Source organism: Bufo gargarizans, chromosome 5, assembly GCF_014858855.1.
Source record: "Bufo gargarizans isolate SCDJY-AF-19 chromosome 5, ASM1485885v1, whole genome shotgun sequence".
Taxonomy (NCBI): domain Eukaryota; kingdom Metazoa; phylum Chordata; class Amphibia; order Anura; family Bufonidae; genus Bufo; species Bufo gargarizans.
In genome coordinates, this window is record NC_058084.1 from 220997980 (window position 1) to 221021391 (window position 23412).

At 41.3% G+C, this 23412-nt stretch overlaps 1 protein-coding gene across 1 annotated transcript in view; it reads right to left on the reverse strand.

Annotated features, from left to right (window-relative positions):
* The window catches only part of ADCY1 (adenylate cyclase 1), a 435025-nt gene that overhangs the window by 11583 nt on the left and 400030 nt on the right, over positions 1–23412 (reverse strand). The window contains exon 17 of the mRNA XM_044294968.1: positions 5363–5461. Within this exon, the coding sequence (XP_044150903.1) occupies positions 5363–5461 (99 nt within the window). The remainder of the gene's footprint in view (positions 1–5362; positions 5462–23412) is intronic.

The window sequence follows — 23412 nt, forward strand, 5'->3', positions numbered from 1 at the left end:
TCAGTTTTTGGGCGATTATCTTGGCTAGGGTATGATTTTTGCGGGATGAGATGACGGTTTGATTGGCGCTATTTTGGGGTGCATATGACTTTTTGATCGCTTGCTATTACACTTTTTGTGATGTAAGGTGACAAAAAATTGTTTATTTAGCACAGTTTTTATTTGTTATTTTTTACTGTGTTCATCTGAGGGGTTAGGTCATGTGATATTATTATAGAACTGGTCGATACGGACTCGACGATACCTAATATGTATACTTTTTTTTATTTATGTAAGTTTTACACAATAATATAATTTTTGAAACAAAAAAAATCATGTTATAGTGTCCCCATAGTCTGAGACCCATATTATTATTTTTTTTTTTGGGGGGGCCATTGTATCATGTAGGGGCTCATTTTTTACGGGATGAGGTGACGGTTTGATTGGTACTATTTTGGCGTACATGTGACTTTTTTATCACTTTTATTACCTTTTTTGGGAAGTAAGGTGGACAAAATTTCAATTTCCTCATAGTTTTTATTTTTTTATTTTTATGGCGTTCACTGTGCTGGGAAAGTAACATGACCGTTTTATAGATCAGGTCGTTACAGACGCGGCAATACCTAACATGTGTAGTATATTTAATTTTTTTATTTGTATTCAGTGATAAATGTGTTTTTTGATTTTTACAATTTTTTTAATTTTTTTTAACTTTTTTTTGACCCAGACCCACTTGGTTCTTGAAGATCCAGTGGGTCTGATGTCTGTATAATACAGTACACTATATAGTGTATTGTACTGTATTTTACTTACACCTTGCCTGAACAGATCTATGCCTTTAGCACAGATCTGTTCAGCACCTTGGACAGCAAGATGCCTGAGAAGGCGTCCTGTTGCCAGGGGAAGCTTCCCCGTCTGCCACAACTGAGCAGACCGGGAAGGGGAAGAAGGGGAGCTCCCGGACTGTTGACCCTTTCCCTCCGTATGGACCGCGGTATGGAAAGGGTTAAACGGCTGACATCGTAGCACAGATGTCAGCCGTTTATACCAGAGTGTCAGCAATGTGCTGACCCTCTGGTATATACCCACTGGCCACCAATGATTATTCAAGAGGAGGCGGGCGGGAGATCGCGATCCCGCCTGCCACACCGCCCGCAAACCCCCCCCTGCACCACCCGCTGCATAAAATCATTCAAGGGTGCAGGGGGGTGAAAAATATTTAGTTTGGGCATTTAAAAGTTTCTGATCCCCGCGGTCCAGAAACTGCAGAAAGCGCTGTAAACCGCAGGTCTGAATTGACCTGCGTTTTGCAGCGATCGCCGATATGGGGGGTCACAGGACCCCCCTCAGCATTGACCCTGGGTGCCTGGCTGTGTGTAACAGCTGGGCACTCAGCGCTGTCACTATGTCTGCAGACATGGTGACAGTTTAATGCCATGATGTGTATACTCGTTATGGAGCGCTAAGTAGCAGTGCTCCATAACGAGTATACTCGTCATAGGTCGGGAAGGGGTTAATTCAAATACTTTGTTGTTGCCTCTATTCTGCGTCCGCTAACCTGCCTACCAGAGCGAATCCCCATTATATATATATATATATATATACATATATATGTACACATATAATGCTATCACTGATAACACCTTCCTCATGTACAACTGAAGTCTGAAAATGTAGAGGTTTAAATGCATAAATTATAAGTTTTACTGAATATTTTCCAATAAAATTATATAATAATCTGCTCATCTTCTCCTGCTCTATAACATGCTGCTTTCAGACCGCACTGCATTTTGTGGTGATCAGTCCTCTTTAACCCCTTAAGTACGCATTTCCCGAGCCCTTAAGGACTCAGGGCGTACCGGTACGTCCTAACTTTACACCGGGATTCCGGCGCCCCAGGGGTTAATCTGAACAGGATGCCAGCTGAAATCATTCAGCCGGCATCCTGTCACAACGACAGGGGGGGGTCATGTGAACCCCCCGTGTCGGCGATCGCAGCAAACCGCAGGTCAATTCAGACCTGCGGTTTGCTGCGCTTCTTGCAGATTCTGATCCCCGCGGTCCCTGACCGCGGGGATCAGAAACTTTTGAGTGCCTAAAACAAAGATTTTACACCCCCCTGCACGATTTTATGCAGGCGGGTGGTGCAGGGGGGGGTGTCGGAGGAGGTGGGGGCGTTGCGGGGAGGTGGGAGGCGGAGCGGGGGACCGCCTGCCGCACCGCCCGCTCCGCCTCCCCATGAAATTTCGTTGGCTTCTAATGGGTATATCAGGGTGTCAGCACATTGCTGACACCCTGGTATAAACGGCTGACATCTGTGCAGATGTCAGCCATTTAACCCTTTCCATACCGTGGTCCGTACGGAACGCGGTATGGAAAAGGTTAACTGTCATCGGTCAGGGAGCTCCCTCCCTCTCCATCGGGGGGCTGCTGTGCCTTTGCAGCCCCCCGATGAAGAGAGCCCCCCGACAGCCCCCCTCAGCCCTGTGCTTACCCTTCCCCGTCTGCGAAGTTGTGGCAGACGGGGAAGGTTCCCATGGCAACAGGACGCCTTCTCAGGCGTCCTGCTGTCCATGGTGCTGAATAGATCTATGCTAAAGGCATAGATCTGTTCAGACAAAGTGTAAGTAAAATACAGTACAGTACAATATATATTGTACTGTACTGTATTATACAGACATCAGACCCACTGGATCTTCAAGAACCAAGTGGGTCTGGGTTAAAAAAAAATTAAAAAAGTGAAAAAAGTTAAGATAAAAAAAATCATTTATCACTGAATAAAAATTAAAAAAATAAAATACACTACACATATTAGGTATCACCGCGTCTGTAACGATGAGAACTATGAGAAAATTGAAATTTTGCCCACCTTCCCAAAAAAGGTAATAAAAGTGATCAAAAAAGTCGCATGTATGCCAAAATAGTACCAATCAAACCGTCATCTCATCCCGCAAAAAATGAGACCCTACTCAAGATAATCGCCCCAAAACTGAAAAAACTATGGCTCTTAGACTATGGAAACACTAAAACATTTTTTTTGTTTCAAAAATGAAATCATTGTGTAAAACTTACATAAATAAAAATAAAGCATACATATTAGGTATCACCGCGTCCGTATCGACCGGGTCTATAAAAATATCACATGACCTAACCCCTCAGATGACCACCGTAAAAAATAAAAAATAATAACGGTGTAAAAAAAGCTATTTTTTTGTCATCTTACGTCACAAAAATGTAATAGCAAGCGATCAAAAAGTAATATGCACCCCAAAATAGTGCCAACTATGGCTCTTAGACTATGGAGACACCCAAAAATTTGGGGGTTTTAAAAATGAAGTTATTGTATAAAACGTACATAAATAAAAAAAATTGTATACATATTAGGTATCGCCGCGTCCGTGACAACCTGCTCTATAAAATTACCACATGATCTAACCTGTCAGATGAATGTTGTAAATAACAAAAAATAAAAAAAGTGCCAAAAAAGCTATTTCTTGTTACCTTGCCGCACAAAAAGTGTAATATAGAGCAACCAAAAATCATATGTACCCTAAACTAGTACCAACAAAGCTGCCATCCTATTCCGTACTTTCTAAAATGGGGTCACTTTTTTGGAGTTTCACTTTTTGGGAGTGCAACAGGGGGGCTTCAAATGGGACATGATGTCAAAAAAAGCCAGTCCAGCAAAATCTGCCTTCCAAAAACCGTATGACATTCCTTTCCTTCTGCGCCCTGCCGTGTGCCTGTACAGCAGTTTACGACCACATATGGGGTGTTTCTGTAAACTACAGAATCAGGGCCATAAATAATGAGTTTTGTTTGGCTGTTAACCCTTGCTTTGTAACTGGAAAAAAAAAATTATTAAAATGAAAAATCTGCCAAAAAAGTGAAATTTTGAAATTGTATCTCTATTTTCCATTAAATCTTGTGCAACACATAAAGGGTTAACAAAGTTTGTAAAATCAGTTTTGAATATGAGGGGTGTAGTTTCTTAGATGGGGTCACTTTCATGGAGTTTCTACTCTAGGGGTGCATCAGGGGGCTTCAAATGGGACATGGTGTCAAAAAATCAGTCCAGCAAAATCTGGCTTCCAAAAACCATACGGCGCACCATTCACTCTACGCCCCGCTGTGTGGCCGTACAGTAGTTTACGGCCACATATGGGGTGTTTCTGTAAACGGCAGAGTCAGGGCAATAAAGATACAGTCTTGTTTGGCTGTTAACCCTTGCTTTGTTAGTGGAAAAAATGGGTTAAAATGGAAAATTAGGCAAAAAAATGAAATTCTCAAATTTCATCCCCATTTGCCAATAACTCTAATGCAACACCTAAAGGGTTAACGAAGTTTGTAAAATCAGTTTTGAATACCTTGAGGGGTGTAGTTTATAGAATGGGGTAATTTTTGGGCGGTTTCTATTATGTAAGCCTCGCAAAGTGACTTCAGACCTGTAGTGGTCCCTAAAAATTTGGTTTTTGTAAATTTCTGAAAAATGTCAAGATTTGCTTCTAAACTTCTAAGCCTTGTGACATCCCAAAAATATAAAATATCATTCCCAAAATAATTCAAACATGAACTAGACATATAGGGGAATGTTGTCATCACAATTTTTGGGGGTATTACTATGTATTACAGAAGTAGAGAAACTGAAACTTTGAAATTTGCTAATTTTTCCAAATGTTTTGTAAATTAGGTACTTTATTATGCCCAAAAATTATTATTTTTTACTTCATTTTACCAGTGTCATGAAGTACAATATGTGACGAAAAAACAATCTCAGAATGGCCTGGATAAGTCAAATTGTTTTAAAGTTATCAGCACTTAAAGTGACACTGGTCAGATTTGCAAAAAATGGCCAAGTCCTTAAGGTGAAATAGGGCTGATTCCTTAAGGGGTTAAAGGAGTTTTCCAAGCTCCTGATATTGATGACCTACTCTCATTCACTGCAGTGAAAGCTGAGCAGCAGTAACCCCGCACGGTCACTACACTTTGAATGGAGATGTGCTTCTTGTTCCATTCACTGTGCTAGTTAGAGCACAGTGACTGAAGGTAACAGCTGATTGGTGGGGGAGTGCTGTTTCAGACCCTCATCGATCAAATATTAATGACCTACTGTATAGGTTATCAATATCAGGAACCTGGAAAATCCCTATAAAGATGTCTATTGCTTGAAGACACTGCCTGCATAAGAAATCTAGCATAGATGTGTATGTGAGTGTGCATGTCTGTCTGTAAATGGGTGCATATGGACACATATGATTCTTATGTACGTATAACACTGTAAAGGTATATTCACATATTTCGATTTTTGTGTGATGTTTGATAAACTGCATATATAAAGGTATAAATGATAAAAGATATACATAAGGAGAGAATGATGTTTTACCTTAGTTCCTGTTGTTGGAACCAGTCCAACAGCTGCCATATATGTACTTCCAATTGTCTTGATTTTTTCAATGTCTCTGTAGCACTCCTTTTCCATGAGCTGTAGTAAAGCAAATCTAATAAACATTAGAAAACCAAGACTAACAGACATCATTCATGCATTGTGAAAATCCTCCAGATATAGCCTCTTTAATAAGACCATATTTAGTGTGATGGTATTTATTTCCACCATAATCTATGTATCCTCACTATCTTTTTTGTGAAGACCACACCTCTAGAAGATCATTTCAACGTCATTTTCTTTTTTTTTGTTATGTAACCATTCACTGCACTGTAACTATAACAAACCATTCCAGTTTGAGAGATTATTCTTGAGAAACCTATCTGATCAGCTTCTATGAGGAGATAAATACTAATGTTTAACCCCTTAACCACCTAACTGTTTTGCACGAGTCCAGCTTGGGCTGTGGGAAAAGTACTTAACTTTTCTGCCGAAGCTGAGCTCGGGCAGAAAGTGGAGGGTGGAGAGCTGCTTTTAGCTGCTGAGATCTCCTGAATGGTAGCAGCTAGAAGCATGGAATTGTCTTATTTGAATGCATTCCAGGCATTCATACAAGACCAAAATGACATATAAAGTCCAAGCTAAATGGGAGATATCACTGTTAGAAATCGAGTCAGGAATTATTGCGGGTAAAACCTGCTTTTACTTTCACTTTAAGCTGCATTCACTGCATCCCGATTTCTAACAGTGATATCATCCCATGTACTCAAGATAATGCTGTTATTCTGACATTGTTGCTTGAAATGTCAGCTTTCAAATAATACAAAGCCCATATCTCTAGCTGGTGCCAAACCAGACATATGAGCAGTTAAAGCAGCCCCCTCACACACACACTCCGTGTCAGTCTGGAGGAGAATGAGGGACAGGCTGTAGGAGGAAAGGAAAATAGTAAGTATATACAGAAATGTGTGATTATCATCAGCGTACTGACCCATAGTGAACACTGTAAAAAAAATCACTAAACTAATGTAAAAATTAAAGTTTTTTTTCTTTCCCCCTAAAAATAAAATACAAGTTATTGAATACACTATATATACCCCAGAATGGTTACTAAAAAACCTACAACTATAAACAACAAAATAAAAATTTGAAGAAAAAATTAAAATGTTATGACTGCTATGAACACAAAGGGGGAAATATTTTTGGTCCTTAAAGCCAAAATTAATTATGGGGTTAAAAATGCAATAGTTTCCACTGAGTTGTGCACTAACAAGATTTACTGCAGACACACATTAAAAATCTACAATAAAAAAGTTTTTCAAATTTGGGAAGGTTTTTCAAATTTTAATGTGACTGTTAGGAAATTTTTAATTTCTGTTTTTTCCAGCCTTCTCAAAACAAAAACTTTTTTTATTTTTCCATTTACTTAGCCATATAAGGGCTTGTTTTTGTACTTTATATTGCCACCATTTACAGTTACATATAATGTAGTGGGAAGCAGGAAAAAATTCCAAATGGGGTGGAATTATAAAAACAAACAAACACAGCATTTCCTATGCGGTAAAGCTGACCTGTTATTTCTATTCTCTGTATAATTTTTCTTAAGTTTTAATACAAAAAAAAAATTACAACTCATTGCATTCTTACCCCCATAACTCTTTTATTTTTATGTGTACAAAGCTGTGTGATGGCTCTTTTTTAACCACTTCAGCCCCGCTAGCTAAAACCCCTTCATGACCAGGCCACTTTTTACACTTCTGCACTACACTACTTTGACCGTTTATCGCTCGGTCATGCAACTTACCACCCAAATGAATTTTACCTCCTTTTCTTTTCACTAATAGAGCTTTCATTTGGTGGTATTTCATTGCAGCTGACATTTTTACTTTTTTTGTTATTAATCAAAATGTAACGATTTTTTTGCAAAAAAATGACATTTTTCACTTTCAGCTGTAAAATTTTGCAAAAAAAACGACATCCATATATACATTTTTCGCTAAATTTATAGTTCTACATGTCTTTGATAAAAAAAAAATGTTTGGGCAAAAAAAAAAAATGGTTTGGGTAAAAGTTATAGCGTTTACAACCTATGGTACAAAAATGTGAATTTCCGCTTTTTGAAGCAGCTCTGACTTTCTGAGCACCTGTCATGTTTCCTGAGGTTCTACAATGCCCAGACAGTAGAAAACCCCCACAAATGACCCCATTTCGGAAAGTAGGCACCCTAACGTATTCGCTGATGGGCATAGTGAGTTCATAGAACTTTTTATTTTTTGTCACAAGTTAGCAGAAAATGATGATTTTTATTTTATTTTATTTTTTTCTTACAAAGTCTCATATTCCACTAACTTGCGACACAAAATAAAAAATTCTAGGAACTCGCTATGCCCCTCACAGAATACCTTGGGGTGTCTTCTTTCCAAAATGGGGTCACTTGTGGGGTAGTTATACTGCCCTGGCAATTTAGGGGCCTAAATGTGTGAAAAGTACTTTGCAATCAAAATGTGTAAAAAATGGCCTGCGAAATCCGAAAGGTGCACTTTGGAATATGTGCCCCTTTGCCCACCTTGGCTGCAAAAAAGTGTCACACATCTGGTATTGCCGTACTCAGGAGAAGTTGGGGAATGTGTTTTGGGGGTGTCATTTTACATATACCCATGCTGGGTGAGAGAAATATCTTGGCAAATGACAACTTTTCCAATTTTTTTTATACAAAGTTGGCATTTGACCAAGATATTTTTCTCACCCAGCATGGGTATATGTAAAATGACACCCCAAAACACATTCCCCAACTTCTCCTGAGTACGGCGATACCAGATGTGTGACACTTTTTTGCAGCCAAGGTGGGCAAAGGGGCACATATTCCAAAGTGCACCTTTCAGATTTTGCAGGCCATTTTTTACACATTTTGATTGCAAAGTACTTCTCACATATTTGGGCCCCTAAATTGCCAGGGCAGTATAACTACGCCACAAGTGACCCCATTTTGGAAAGAAGACACCCCAAGGTATTCCGTGAGGGGCATGGCGAGTTCCTAGAATTTTTTTATTTTTTGTCGCAAGTTAGTGGAATATGAGACTTTGTAAGGAAAAAAGGAAAAAAAAGAAAAATCATCATTTTCCGCTAACTTGTGACAAAAAATAAAAAATTCTAGGAACTCGCCGTGCCCCTCACGGAATACCTTGGGGTGTCTTCTTTCCAAAATGCGGTCACTTGTGGCGTAGTTATACTGCCCTGGCAATTTAGGGGCCCAAATGTGTGAGAAGTACCTTGCAATCAAAATGTGTAAAAAATGGCCTGTGAAATCCGAAAGGTGCACTTTGGAATGTGTGCCCCTTTGCCCACCTTGGCTGCAAAAAAGTGTCACACATCTGGTATCGCCGTACTCAGGAGAAGTTGGGGAATGTGTTTTGGGGTGTCATTTTACATATACCCATGCTGGGTGAGAGAAATATCTTGGCAAAAGACAACTTTTCCCATTTTTTTATACAAAGTTGGCATTTGACCAAGATATTTCTCTCACCCAGCATGGGTATATGTAAAATGACACCCCAAAACACATTCCCCAACTTCTCCTGAGTACGGCGATACCAGATGTGTGACACTTTTTTGCAGCCTAGATGCGCAAAGAGGCTCAAATTCCTTTTAGGAGGGCATTTTTAGACATTTGGATCCCAGACTTCTTCTCACACTTTCGGGCCCCTAAAAAGCCAGGGCAGTATAAATACCCCACATGTGACCCCACTTTGGAAAGAAGACACCCCAAGGTATTCAATGAGGGGCCTGGCGAGTTCATAGAATTTTTTTTTTTTGCATAAGTTAGCGGAAATTGATTTTTTTTTTGTTTTTTTCTCACAGTCTCCCTTTCCGCTAACTTAGGACAAAAATTTCAATCTTTTATGGACTCAATATGCCCCTCACGGAATACCTTGGGGTGTCTTCTTTCCGAAATGGGGTCACATGTGGGGTATTTATACTGCCCTGGCTTTTTAGGGGCCCCAAAGCGTGAGAAGAAGTCTGGAATATAAATGTCTAAAAATGTTTACGCATTTGGATTCCGTGAGGGGTATGGTGAGTTCATGTGAGATTTTATTTTTTGACACAAGTTAGTGGAATATGAGACTTTGTAAGAAAAAACAAACAAAAAAATATATATTTCCGCTAACTTGGGCCAAAAAAATGTCTGAATGGAGCCTTACCCCCCTGTCATTGATCACCCCCCTGGTAAGGCTCCATTCAGACGTCCGTATGATTTTTACGGATCCATGGATACATGGATCGGATCCGCAAAACACATGCGGACGTCTGAATGGAGCCTTACAGGGGGGTGATCAATGACAGGGGGTGATCAGGGAGTGTATATGGGCGATCACCCCCCTGTCATTGATCACCCCCCTGGTAAGGCTCCATTCAGACGTCCGTATGATTTTTACGGATACATGGATCGGATCCGCAAAACACATGCGGACGTCTGAATGGAGCCTTACAGGGGGGTGATCAATGACAGGGGGTGATCAGGGAGTGTATATGGGCGATCACCCCCCTGTCATTGATCACCCCCCTGGTAAGGCTCCATTCAGACGTCCGTATGATTTTTACGGATCCATGGATACATGGATCGGATCCGCAAAACACATGCGGACGTCTGAATGGAGCCTTACAGGGGGGTGATCAATGACAGGGGGTGATCAGGGAGTGTATATGGGTGATCACCCCCCTGTCATTGATCACCCCCCTGGTAAGGCTCCATTCAGACGTCCGTATGATTTTTACGGATCCATGGATACATGGATCGGATACGCAAAACACATGCGGACGTCTGAATGGAGCCTTACAGGGGGGTGATCATCCGATCATTTAAATAGTTTATGTACTTTTATTTTAATTTGGGGGGAAAGGGGAGGTTATTTGAATTTTTATATTTTTTTCCTTTTTTTTTCCACACTAGGGAACTATAGCAAGCAATCATTAGATTGCTTCTCTCATAGACACCAATGCAATAGCATTGGAGTTTATGAGAATTACACTAAGGAGCACATTTATTAAGACCGGTGTCTAAAACTAAAAAATTAGCCCCTGCGCTGGATCTGCTGAAGTTATGCAGAGGTGCCAGCCTCTACATAACTTCGGCTGATCCACCGCCGCTTCTAAATGTAAGTCAGCTTTCTAGCTGTCTTACATTTACACAATTTTCTATGCCTAAACCTGGAGTAGAAAATGGTAAATGAGATGGGCCTTCCAGGCCGTCCCCTTCCCAGAGGGGAGCCTGAACGCTTACAGGTTTTCGTGCCTCCAGATGCTGAGGGGAGTCTGAACACTTACAGGATTTCGTGCCTCCAGATGCTGTGGTAACATTTGACCACGGCTTCTGAAGAGTTACCGCTGGTTGCGGACATGAGCTCCGGGTGCCTGCTTTTGACCACCGACGTATATATAACTAAGGAGGTTGGGAACGGATTGTGGGTACTGTATATCTAGTTTTCTGAAAAGCAATTGACATTGTACCAGATATTGTAAAAGTCACCTTGAAATGTATTAATGCCAGCAGCATATTATAGAGTAGGAGGAGCTGAGTAAATTGATATATAGTTTTTTGGGAAAAAGATTCTGTATAACTTGTATTATATTCATATACATTTCTGCTCATTCTAGGCTAAGGAGTCATGTGGGCGGATCTAATCATTTACTGATAGCTGTCTGTATAAGAACGCTCCCCCAAAGATGGTCAGTCACTAAGTAGGACCCGCCACATGACTCCTTAGCTGAGAATAAGAACAAATTTAGATGAATAAAATACACTTTAGGCCTCATGCACACGGCCGTTGAAGGCACACGGTCCGTAACATATGGGCACTGACCGTTTGTGCACCGCATCACGGATACAGACCCATTCACTTTAACTACGTGGGTTTTCTGTCCATGACTCTGCAACTCAAAAAAGTTGTTAATTCCCAGGATTGCCATGGTAAACTTCCTGCTAAACCTTGCATGAGGCACAGCTTAGCAAGGAGCACGTCTGAATACCACTGACCCTAATAGACTTCTATCCCTGGTTCTAGCACCCTAAGGCCCCTTTCACATGAGCGAGTATTCCGCGTGGGTGCAATGCGTGAGGTGAACGTATTGCACCCGCACTGAATCTGGACCAATTCATTTCTATGGGGCTGTTCACATGAGCAGTGATTTTCACGCATCACTTATGCGTTGCGTGAAAATCGCAGCATGTTCTATATTCTGCATTTTTCACGTAACGCAGGCCCCATAGAAATGAATGGGGTTGCGTGAAAATCGCAAGAATCCGCAAGCAAGTGCGGATGCGGTGCAATTTTCACGCATGGGTTCTAGGTGACAGTCTATTCACTGTATTATTTTCCCTTATAACATGGTTATAAGGGAAAATAATAGCATTCTGAATACAGAATGCATAGTATAATAGTGCTGGAGGGGTTAAAAAAAATAAAAAAGTTAACTCACCTTCTCCTCTTGATCGCGTAGTTCCCGGTCTCTTTACTTCTTTAATGATGAGCTGTGGGCTAAAGGACCAGTGGTGACGTCAGATCACATGCTCCATCACCACGTTGATGGACCATGTGATTGGAGCATGAGATCTGACGTCACCACAGGTCATTTAGCCCACAGCTCATCATTAAAGAAGTAAAGAGACCGGGAACTACGCGATCAAGAGGAGAAGGTGAGTTAACTTTTTTATTTTTTTTTAACCTCTCCAGCACTATTATACTATGCATTCTGGATTCAGAATGCTATTATTTTCCCTTATAACCATGTTATAAGGGAAAATAATACAATCTTCAGAACATCAATCCCAAGCCCGAACTTCTGTGAAGAAGTTCGGGTTTGGGTACCAAACATGCGCGATTTTTTACAATGTTTTGCACTCGCCTCTTATCAGGGCCAAAAATAAGACGCCCGTGTGAAAGAGGCCTTATGGGCATAAAAGTTTTTGTATAAAAAAAAGTAAAAAAACATAAAAATATTAAAAAGTTTAAATCACCTCACTTTCCTAATTTTACATAAAATAGACATAACGGGTATTGCCGTGTCCGGAAATGTCTCAACTATTTTCAAATATTTTCCTGTGCAGTGTACATCATAACGGAAAAATCCCATACGATTCATCATTTTTTGATCAACTTATTCCCCCCAAAAAATTTAATAAAAGTGATCAAAAAGTTTTATGCACCCTATAAAATGGCAATGCAAAGAAAATTTTGATTTTGTAAAGGTTTTTATTTTTTCTTTAAATTAGTAAAACAAAAAAACTCTAGTTTGGTATCTCCATAATTGCATTGAGCTGCAGAATAAGGACGTCATGTCATTTTTAGCACACAGTGAACGCTGTAATATCAAAATCAAAAAAACTTATCAAAATTGTTTTTTTTTTTCAATTTAACACAACAATTTTTTTCTCCCCTGTTTTTTAATACAAGGCATGGTAAGTTAAATGGTGCCATTAAAATGACAACTTATCTTGCAAAAAACAAGTCCTCATATGACTATATGAACAGAAAATTAAAAAAGTTATGGCTATTGAAACGTGGGGAGGAAAAAACTAAAAATGGGCTCAGTACTTAAGGGGTTAAAGCAGATCATTAAATAAAATATGTGTATACACCAGTTGCTATCATTTTGAAGCTCTACTCATTGAGCACAACAGACTCGAAAGCAAGAAAAATAGCACTATATATATATTTTTTGCCTTTCTGGATAAAAGCTCAGTAAAAGACAGAAGCCTGTCAATAACGCAATTCAGATTCAGATTGGAATACAGTAAGTAGTGGATATCATAGAAATATTTTCTCTATGGATAAGATATTTGTTAATGTCATTTATGTACATTATGCTGAAGTCCTGTATAGTAACTGACATGGAAGAGAATAATGGAAAAATGGAAGCTCTTTGCGCAAACTTTGATCAAACTTGTGTCGGGCCCATCTACCAGGCGTCAAGGTGGCTTCCGCAGACTGGTACCAACATTAATATACCGCCTCTCTTGGACTTACCTAAACCTACATTTTCAGAGCAGTGTAGGAACCACCTACATTTGTACTCTGCTCAGAAGCCCCAGGCAGATGGGCGTTGCTCAGTCTAAAAGAGGTGCTACCCTCAATATATACTACAAGAATATATAATTCATATACATAGTCACAGATGCAGATCCATCAAGCAAACATGGTTGATAAAAAATGGCTGCACAACTTTACACATACAAACAATAGAGCTGAGAAATGGGGATCATTCTACATTAAAGTGGTATTATACCTACTATAAATGGAAAAATGGAAGCTCTTTGCACACATTTGATCCCCATTTCTCAGCGCTATTGTTTGTATGTGTAAAGTTGTGCAGCCATGTTTTTATCAACCATGTTTGCTTGATGGATATGCACCTGTGACTATGTATATGAATGTGCTAGTCTAAATTTTCTTGCAGTATAGAAGAGAATAATATTATATTGTATAGACTTTTTTGGGAAGTTGAATGTTTGACCAGGGACTATAAGGTAGCTGGCACAGTGCAGTTCTTACATGCAGTTACTGTTTAGACAGTTTAGCAGCCTCGTTAAACCCTGGTGTTCTGCATTGTGGGAATGATTTAATTCATTTCAGCTAGCTACAATAAAAAACTGCATCCTCAATGCATGTCAGAACTGCACTGCGTGCCATCTCCCTGACAGAACAAGTTAAATCACCTCGCGATCAATTGTACATTTACTTCAGTAGATAACTTTAATAGTCAGTGTCAGGCAAAAGCTGCCAAATCATATACAATCATGGGATGCATCATGTTTAAGGCCACTATCCCAGAGCAGTATTTTGGTCAGTATTCTGCATCCAAAATACAAAAGAACTGGAAATGTATCCATTATACAAGGGTAAGTAAAAAAAACTATCCACACTCTGGCTGTAGAATTTATTTTAATCAACTTTCAGAAAAGACATCATTTTTCGACATAAGGCCACATGCACACGACCGTTGTGTGCATCCATTTTTTTCGCGGAACCATTGACTTTCAATGGGTCCGTGGAAAAATCGGAAAATGCACCGTTTTGCAGCAGAGACCGTGATCCGTGTATCATGTCCGTCAAAAAAATATGACCTGTCCTATTTTTTGGACGGACAACGGTTCACGGACCCATTCAAGTCAATGGGTCCGTGAAAGAACACGGATGCACACAAGATTGGCATCCGTGTCCGTGATCCGCGGCCGTAGGTTACTTTCATACAGACGGATCCGAAGATCCGTCTGCATTAAAGCTTTTTCAGAGCTGAGTTTTCACTTCGTGAGAGAAAAGTGGCGGATCTGTAAGTACTGGTAAAAGAAAGAATTAGGCAAGTTATATGTGGAGTGGAGTGTATCAAAGGTTTTTAGGGTGGAATGGTCAAACAGGCTCCCCATTGTATCTATCTCACAGTTTGTCGTGGGTTTTGTAGCCAATTTGTGATTTGGAGTGTAGGGATATGATATTCAATAGCTGAGATGGGGAAATGTTTCTTCTCCAAAGGAAAAGGTGATTTGGTTTTGAAAACATGGTTCCATGCAAATATGGATGCTTGCATTGTACCTAGGGGCATAGGGAAGATAAAGGGCTTTAACAGGTAAGCTGCCAATAGTGACTTCAGGGGTCTCCTTCTAGCGTAATTCTCTTCAATGCTAAGCCATCTATGAGTTGAAGTGGGGGACCACCATTCCATGGCCTGGTCTAATAAGTTAGCCAAGTAGTAACTGTATAGATCTGGGACTCCTAGACCACCTTTCCGGAGGGAGGGGTATAACACATTTTTTTAAATCCTTAGATGAGTTCCTCCCCATATGAAACTGAGCATGTCACTCTGTAATTGCTTAATGCAGGTTCTAGGAATTTTCAGGGGAATACATCTAAATACGTACAGGATTTTTGGAAGTACAAGCATCTAAACTGTGTTCATTTTTACTATCCATGAGAGTGTTGTTTTGCTATACTTAGAGTAGTCTTTTTGTAATTCGGTTCTCAATTGTTTAAGATTACGGGGCAATATATCAGACAATGAACTCGTCAACTCAATACCCAGATAGCGTATCGATTCAGTGACCCAGTTCTAAGGATAATTTCTGCTTAAGTCATGTTGTAAGCTTACTGGTACATTACTAGGGAGTACGTTGGTTTTACTAATGTTTAGCTTATAGTATGATATCAAGGAATATTGGTCAAGTATCTCATTGACTGCCTGGAGTGATGTTAAGGGATTAGAGAGTGTCAGGATAACATTGTCAGTGTACAAGCCTATAGAATGCGAGCATTTCCCTACTTTGATCCCTGATATTTGAGTACAAATGCATATTTTTTCCGCCAATGGTTCCATAACCAATGCGAATATCAGGGGTGCACCCCTGCCTAGTCCCATTAGTAATCGAGAAGGGCGCTGACAAGAATCCTGATGCCAAAACATTCGCTTTAGGTGCTGAGTACAAACCTAGGATGGCCTGTAAAATATACCCCTCAAACCCGAACTTCCTGAGGGTCTGATACAGGAATCCCCAGTGCACTCTGTCGAACGCTTTTTCAGCATCTAAGGAGACAAAGATCGTGGGGATCCTGGACCATCCTGCAATCTGGATTAAATTTTATATCTTTCTTGTGCCGTCTCTACACTACCTTCCTGGCACGAAGCCCACTTGGTCAGGGTTTATCAGGGCTGGCAGTACCACATTAAGGCGGGAGGCTAGTATTTTGGCAAACAGTTTAAGGTCTGCATTCAACAGGGAAATTGGCCTGAAATTCTCAGGGGCATCAGGAGTCTTGCCTGGCTTAGGTGAAGTAACTACAGTGGCTGTTAACATTTCAGGGGGGATATCTCCAGTAGTCAAGAATGCGTTGTACATCTTAGTCAAGTGGGGAAGCAACGTGCTTTGGAATGTTTTATAGTACTCCACTGGGAGTCCGTCTGGCCTTGGGGCTTTATTAGATGGGGTAGCTTTAACAGCAGTGAGAATTTCTGCGGCGGTAATTGAGCTGTTCAGAACACTTAAATCATCTGAAGATACGGTGGGGAGCTTAAAACTGTTAAAACTGTTAAAACTGTTCTTACCGTTAGTTCCCTGCTAGCATCATTCGTCGAAAAAAAAAAACCTCTTTTATTCCGTATGCAAATGAGGCTGTGAAGGTGCCCAGGGGTGGCCTTACAACGGCCGGTGCCTAGGCCCCTGGGTCATATTCATACCAATTCACTCCCCCTCCTCCGCGTCTGCCCGCCCATCCGCCGCGTCTGCCCGCCCATCCGCCTCGTCTGCCCGCCCTTGGTCTCTTCTCTATTTTTCCTCCTACTGTCCGTAATCCCGCGCATGCGCCGATGACCGCAATATCGGCGCGTGCGCATTAAATGACCACAGCCTGGCCGGGGCATCACAGTTTACTGTGCGCATGTGCCGGCACCGGCCTAACTTACGTTCTTGCCGTGATCACAGCATTACGGCAAGAACGTAAGTTAGGCCCGGGCTGGCGCATGCGCACAGTAAACTGTGATGCCCCGGCCAGAGTGTGGTCATTCGATGCGCACGCGCCGATATCGCGGTCATCGGCGCATGCGCGGGATTACGGACAGTAGGAGGAAAGATAGAGAAGAGACAAAGAGCGGGCAGACGCGGCGGATGGGCGGGCAGACGCGGAGGAGGGGGAGTGAATTGGTATGAAAATGACCCAGGGGCCTGGGCACCGGCCATTGTAAGGCCACCCCTGGGCACCTTCACAGCCTCATTTGCATATGGAATAAAAGTGTTTTTTGGACGAATGATGCTAGCAGGGAACTAACGGTAAGAACAGTTTTAATAGGGGGGATGCCGTGGACATAAGTGTGTTAATAGGGTCAATCGGCATGAAAGACTCCCTTTAAGGGAAGCTAAATATGTCGAGATTGACTCAACAGACGGCTGGGTGGCACTGCCATCTAACCTCAGATTGTATAAGGAGGAGTAATATGATGCAAAGGCATCTGCTATGTCCTAAGGCCTCGTTCACACTTCAGTGTTTGGTCAGTGATTTCCATCAGTGATTTGTGAGCCAAAACCAGAAGTGGAGCCTCCACAGACATGAGGTAGAAGGGAAAGATCTGCTCCTGTTCTGTGTTTAGAGTTGCACCTGGTTTTGGCTCACAAATCACTGATGGAAATCACTGACCAAACACTGAAGTGTGAACGAGGCCTAAGGGTGCGTATATACTTTATTGTTATGCTTTAGTGTAGTTATTCTGCCTGTGGCTGCTCTGCTCTTTAATCTACTCGCCAGTAACGCTCCTGCTCTATCTCCTGTGTAATAAAAGTTTGATTGCATTCGTTTCAAACCTAGTTCTTGGCGATATAAAAGAAGGGTCCTGAGTGTAGTTCTACTCTCTTGGAGAGAAGCTAGTGTTGAAGGAATGTTATTTAATTCCGCATTTTGCAATCGAGTTAGGGCATCCTGTAGAGCTTTGTGTCTACTTTTGTTCATTCTCGCCGCTAGCTGTAGAAGGATCCCCCTCATAAATGCTTTATGCGTAAGCCATAGGGTGTTTGTACTAGTGCCAGGTAGATCATTAAATTGCAGGAACTCCTGTAAAGTATCTGTGATCTTTTTAACTCTTTTAGGACATTTAAGCAGGTAGGTATTCATTTTCCACTGCGGACGCGGAAGATTCGGGAGACCATCTTCAATAACAATACTCATTGGGGCGTGGTCTGACCACGTCGCTCCCCCAATGTCGGACCTTGTGACCCTGTGCAGAAGGCCTTTGGACACTAAAATGTAGTCGATGTGGGACTGAGATAAATGCGCGGTTGATATAAATGTGTAATCTCGCTAATCACTATGCTGATACCGCCATATGTCGTGACTCATACAGAGTTGTTTGCAACTCTGCGTGAGGACATTTCTGTGCGGATTTACAATCTAACTCTATATTAATCGGGGTGTTAAAATCTCCACCTACTATCACCTCCCCTTCCGCCAATTTCTCCACCTTGTTGAACAGCCTCCTACAGAAGGCCACCTGTTCGACATTGGGGGCATACAATGATACCAACGTAAATGGTTTACCATCTAAAGTACATATTAAAATAATATATCTCCCTGCTGAATCCTTTATACATTTCTTCATGAAGAAGGTGATTGTAGATTTTATTCCAATGAATACCCCCTGCTTTCCTCCTCTTTTTAGTACGGGAGTGATTTTTGTGTTTACATCTAAAGGCATCTTTCTCCATCAGGTGCGATTCTTGAATAAAGAGCACATCACACTTAGCCCTAAGGGCTTCTGACCAGAGCTGCGTACGCCTGAATGGAGTATTTAGCCCGCGAACATTAAAAGAGAAGATTTTTAACCCCATTTTTTACGCATATAATTACCCTTTAACATGTACCGCCATGCTTCAACACATAAGCCCCCAAAAGCTGAAACACATAGCGCACATAGTACATATATCGTACTCACAGGAACCAACCAGAAAATAAAACGAAACACATCGAAAATAAAAATTAAAGTCAACAGTTCAGAAGGAAAGGTGTAGGGTAAAAAATATACATAAACCTCTCAAATGTATGTATACTAATGCCAGAAGCCTGACTAATAAAACTGGGGAGCTGGAATTACTGATGTGTGAGGAGAACTATGACATAGTGGGAATAACTGAGACATGGCTGGATGATAGCTATGACTGGGCAGTTAATGTACAAGGTTACAGTCTGTTTAGAAAGGATCGTCAAAACCGGAGAGGGGGAGGGGTTTGCGTTTATGTAAAGTCTTATCTAAAGCCCACACTCCGCAAAGATATAAGTGAGGGACACGAACATGTGGAGTCACTGTGGGTAGAGATACATGGCGCTAAAAACTAAAATAAATGACTAATAGAAGTTTACTATAAACCACCTAATATACCAGAGTCCACAGAAAATCTACTACTAAATGAGATAGACGAGGCGGCAAATCATAATGAGGTGGTTATTATGGGGGACTTCAACTACCCAGATATAGACTGGGAAACTGGAACTTGTATATCTCATAAGAGAAATAGCTTCTTGGCAATAACCAAAGACAATTACCTCTCCCAACTGGTTCAGGACCCGACTAGAGGGACGGCCATACTGGACTTAGTATTAACCAATAGGCCTGACAGAATAACAGATGTGCAGGTTGGGGGACACCTGGGAAATAGTGACCATAAAGTAATAACTTTCCAATTATCATTCAAAAGAGTGTTTCTACGGGGAGGAACAAAAATACCAAACTTCAAAAAAGCTAAATTTAGCCAACTAAGAGAGGCCATAGGCCGAACTAACTGGGACAAACTCCTCAAAAACTAAAAATACAGCCACAAAATTGGATATCTTTAAAAACATCCTAAAATCTCATTGTGAGAGGTACATACCGTATGGGAATAAAAGGTTAAGGAACAAAAAGAAACCAATGTGGATAAATAGAACTGTAAAGAAAGCAATAAATGACAAAAAGAAAGCATATAATTCACTGAAACAGGAGGGTAGCACGGAAGCACTGAAAAACTATAAGGAAAAAAATAGAACATGTAAAAAACAAATAAAAGCGGCCAAACTAGAGACCGAGAGATTAATTGCCAAAGAGAGTAAAACTAACCCTAAAATGTTCTTCAATTATATAAATGTTAAAAAGCATAAATCTGAAGGTGTCGGCCTTTTAAAGAGTAATGAGTGTCAAATGCTTTGGAGAAGTCCAGCTATACGACATCCATTGATTCGCCGCTGTCAAGTCTAGAACTTACCTCCTCATAGAAACTGACTTGCAGAGAGCGATGAGGAGAAAGCAAAGCTGTTAAATATTTTTTTCTCCAATGTATTCACTAAGGAAAATAAACTGTCAGATGACATGCAGAATGTAAAAATAAATTCCCCATTAAAAGTGTCCCGTCTGACCCAGGAAGAAGTACATCAGCAACTTAAAAAGATTAAAACAGACAAATCGCCAGGACCGGATGGCATACACCCCCGTATCCTAAAGGAATTAAGTAATGTCATAGCCAGACCCTTATTTCTGATATTTGCAGACTCTATACTGACAGGGAATGTCCCACAGGATTGGCGCATGGCAAATGTGGGGCCAATATTCAAAAAGGGTCCAAAAACAGAGCCTGGAAACTATAAGCCGGTAAGTTTAACATCTGTTGTGGGTAAACTGTTTGAAGGTTTTCTGAGAGATGCTATCTTAGAGCATCTCAACAGAAATGAGCAAATAACGCCATATCAGCATGGCTTCATGAGGGATCGGTCATGTCAAACTAATTGAATCAGTTTCTATAAGGAGGTAAGTTCTAGACTTGACAGCGGCGAATCAATGGATGTCGTATAGCTGGACTTCTCCAAAGCATTTGACACTGTACCACAGAAAAGGTTAGTATATAAAATGAGAATACTCGGACTGGGAGAAAACGTCTGTATGTGGGTAAGTAACTGGCTCAGTGATAGAAAATAGAGGGTGGTTATTAACGGTACACACTCAGATTGATTCACTGTCACTAGTGGGGTACCTCAGGGGTCAGTATTGGGCCCTATTCTCTACAATATATTTATTAATGACCTTGTAGAAGGCTTGCATAGTAAAGTATCAATTTTCGCAGATGACACTAAACTGTGTAAAGTAATTTACACTGATGAGGACAGTATACTACTACAGAGGGATCTGGATAGATTGGAAGCTTGGGCAGATAAGTGGCAGATGAGGTTTAACACTGATAAATGTAAAGTTATGCACATGGGAAGGAAAAATGCAAGTCACCTGTACATACTAAATGGTAAAACACTCGGTAACACTGACATGGAAAAAGATCTAGGAATTTTAATAAACGCTTCTTTGATGGTATAGAAGTGAATCCGGGCAATAACATCGCAGGGGAGAGATGAATCTAGCCCCTTAGGCTTAGGCACTCTGTGGATGTGATCTATTATTAAGTCCCTTTCTGCACTGCTTTAAAGTGCTGCTTTAATCAGTTGCTGCAGGAGGTGTTCTAGCTCGTTTGCTTCGACAGATTCTCGGATCCCACGGATTCTAACGCTGTTCCGTCTATGTCTGTCCTCCAGGTCTTGCAGCTTGGCTGTAATTTTAGCGATATCGTCCTTCATAGTCTCGTGGGCATCAATGAGGGTATTATGGGAGGCGTCGAACTCGGACATTTTGACCTCCAAGTGGGACGTACGTTCCCCAATGCTCTGAATATCTTTTCGGAGATCTTTCAAAAGCCCCAGCATGTCCTCTTTCATAGAGGAGTGTAGATTGTCCAACATGGACTGCATAATGTCCACTGTGAGCTGAGTAGGTTAAAGGGTTTTCCGCTCAGTCCCGCGTCTGTCAGCAGAGCGGTGCGTAGATGGCAATGGCGTTCCTGCTGGAGAGGCCGACGTACACGCCGGAGGTGGAGTCCCTCTCTGGCCGGACTCTACTGGCGTCATTTTACCGAAGAATTCAGTCAATTTTGCTGGAGCAGGGCGCCTTCTGACCTTTCCCATGTCTGGAGCACCGTGTAGAGCTTCAATATGCTGCGGTAGGTTGCAGGAGTAGTAGCTGTGAGCCGCTAGTTAGCAGGTGAGCCCGGAACAGAAGCGCTATCAGCGCGCAGGCCACGCCCCCGCGTGCTCAATGTCGTTATTGGTATACTAGAATCATTTTACAGTAACTAAATATTGGTATACAAGCTAGATGGCTACAGAGGGGATGTCATGTATCTGGACAAAGGCGTTACTCTGTTTAGATTTTTCCATGCTGGAGTACCCTAATTGGTTCCAGATGTGTACTATGGGAAGATGAGAGAAAAGGAAAAAAGTAGCTGGGGAATGGGTGGTGAAAAATCTTAAAATTATGACATCTCCGGATTTGCGGACCAATTGAAATGAATGGGTCCGCATCCGTGACGCGGAATGGCCACAGAACGGTGCACGTGTATTGCGGATCCGCAAATGCGTGTGAACGAGCTGTAAGGGCTTATGCACAGAAACGTATTTTCCTTCTGTGTCCGTTCCGCTTTTTTTTTGCGGACTGTATGCGGAACCATTTACTTCAATGGGTCCGCAAAAAAAAAAACGGAAGTTAATCCGTGTGCATTCTGTTTCCGTATGTCCGTATTTCCGTTCCACAAAAAAATAGAACATGTCCTGTTATTGTCCACGTTTCGGACAAGGATAGTACTGTTCTCTGAAGGGCCACCATGTTTTATATGTTGCATGTTAACTGTTGCTACATAGTTAATACGGTTGAAAAAAGACATAAGTCCATCAAGTTCAACCAAGGGATAGGTGGGGACGCAAATCCCAGAAGGAATTGAGACTCAGATTTCTACACGTTTTCATAAGCATTAATGTCCTTTACTTTTAAGAATTCATCTAAACCCTTTTTAAAACTGTCCACTGTTCCTGCTGCAACCACGTCCTGAGGAAGTTTATTTCACAGCTTCACCGTTCTTGCAGCTTCCGGAGACTGAACTTTTTCCTCTCCAATCGGAGGCAGCGCCCCCTTGTCTTTTGAGCGCATTTTACATAGAACAGTTTTTCACCATATTTTTTGTATGGCCCATTTATATATTTGTATAGGTTAATCGTGTCCCTCCTTAGATGTCTCTTCTCAAGACTAACTGGTCTACAATTACCTGTGAAGGGCCTTGATTCTTTTTTGAATATGGGCACCACTTTTGCCTTGCGCTAATCACTTGGCACTGTACCAGTATTTTTAAAAACTATAAACAGGGGCACAGCAATGACTAAGAGTACTTTCACACTAGTGTTGTTTGAATCCGGCGGGCAATTCCGATGCCTGAACTGCCCGCCGGATCCGGAAAAACGTGTGAAAATGGATTACATTTGAATCCTGATCAGGATTCTGATCACAATTAAAAAAATGTACTGAAAAAAACGGATCCGCCATGTTTGGGACTTTCACTTTTTTTTGCACATTTTTCGGGTTTAACGTGCAAAAGCCAGATCCGGTTTAACAGAACACACGGCGCCGGATCGGGCATTAATGCAAGTCAATGGGAAAAATGTGTTCAGTCAAAGTGTTCCGGA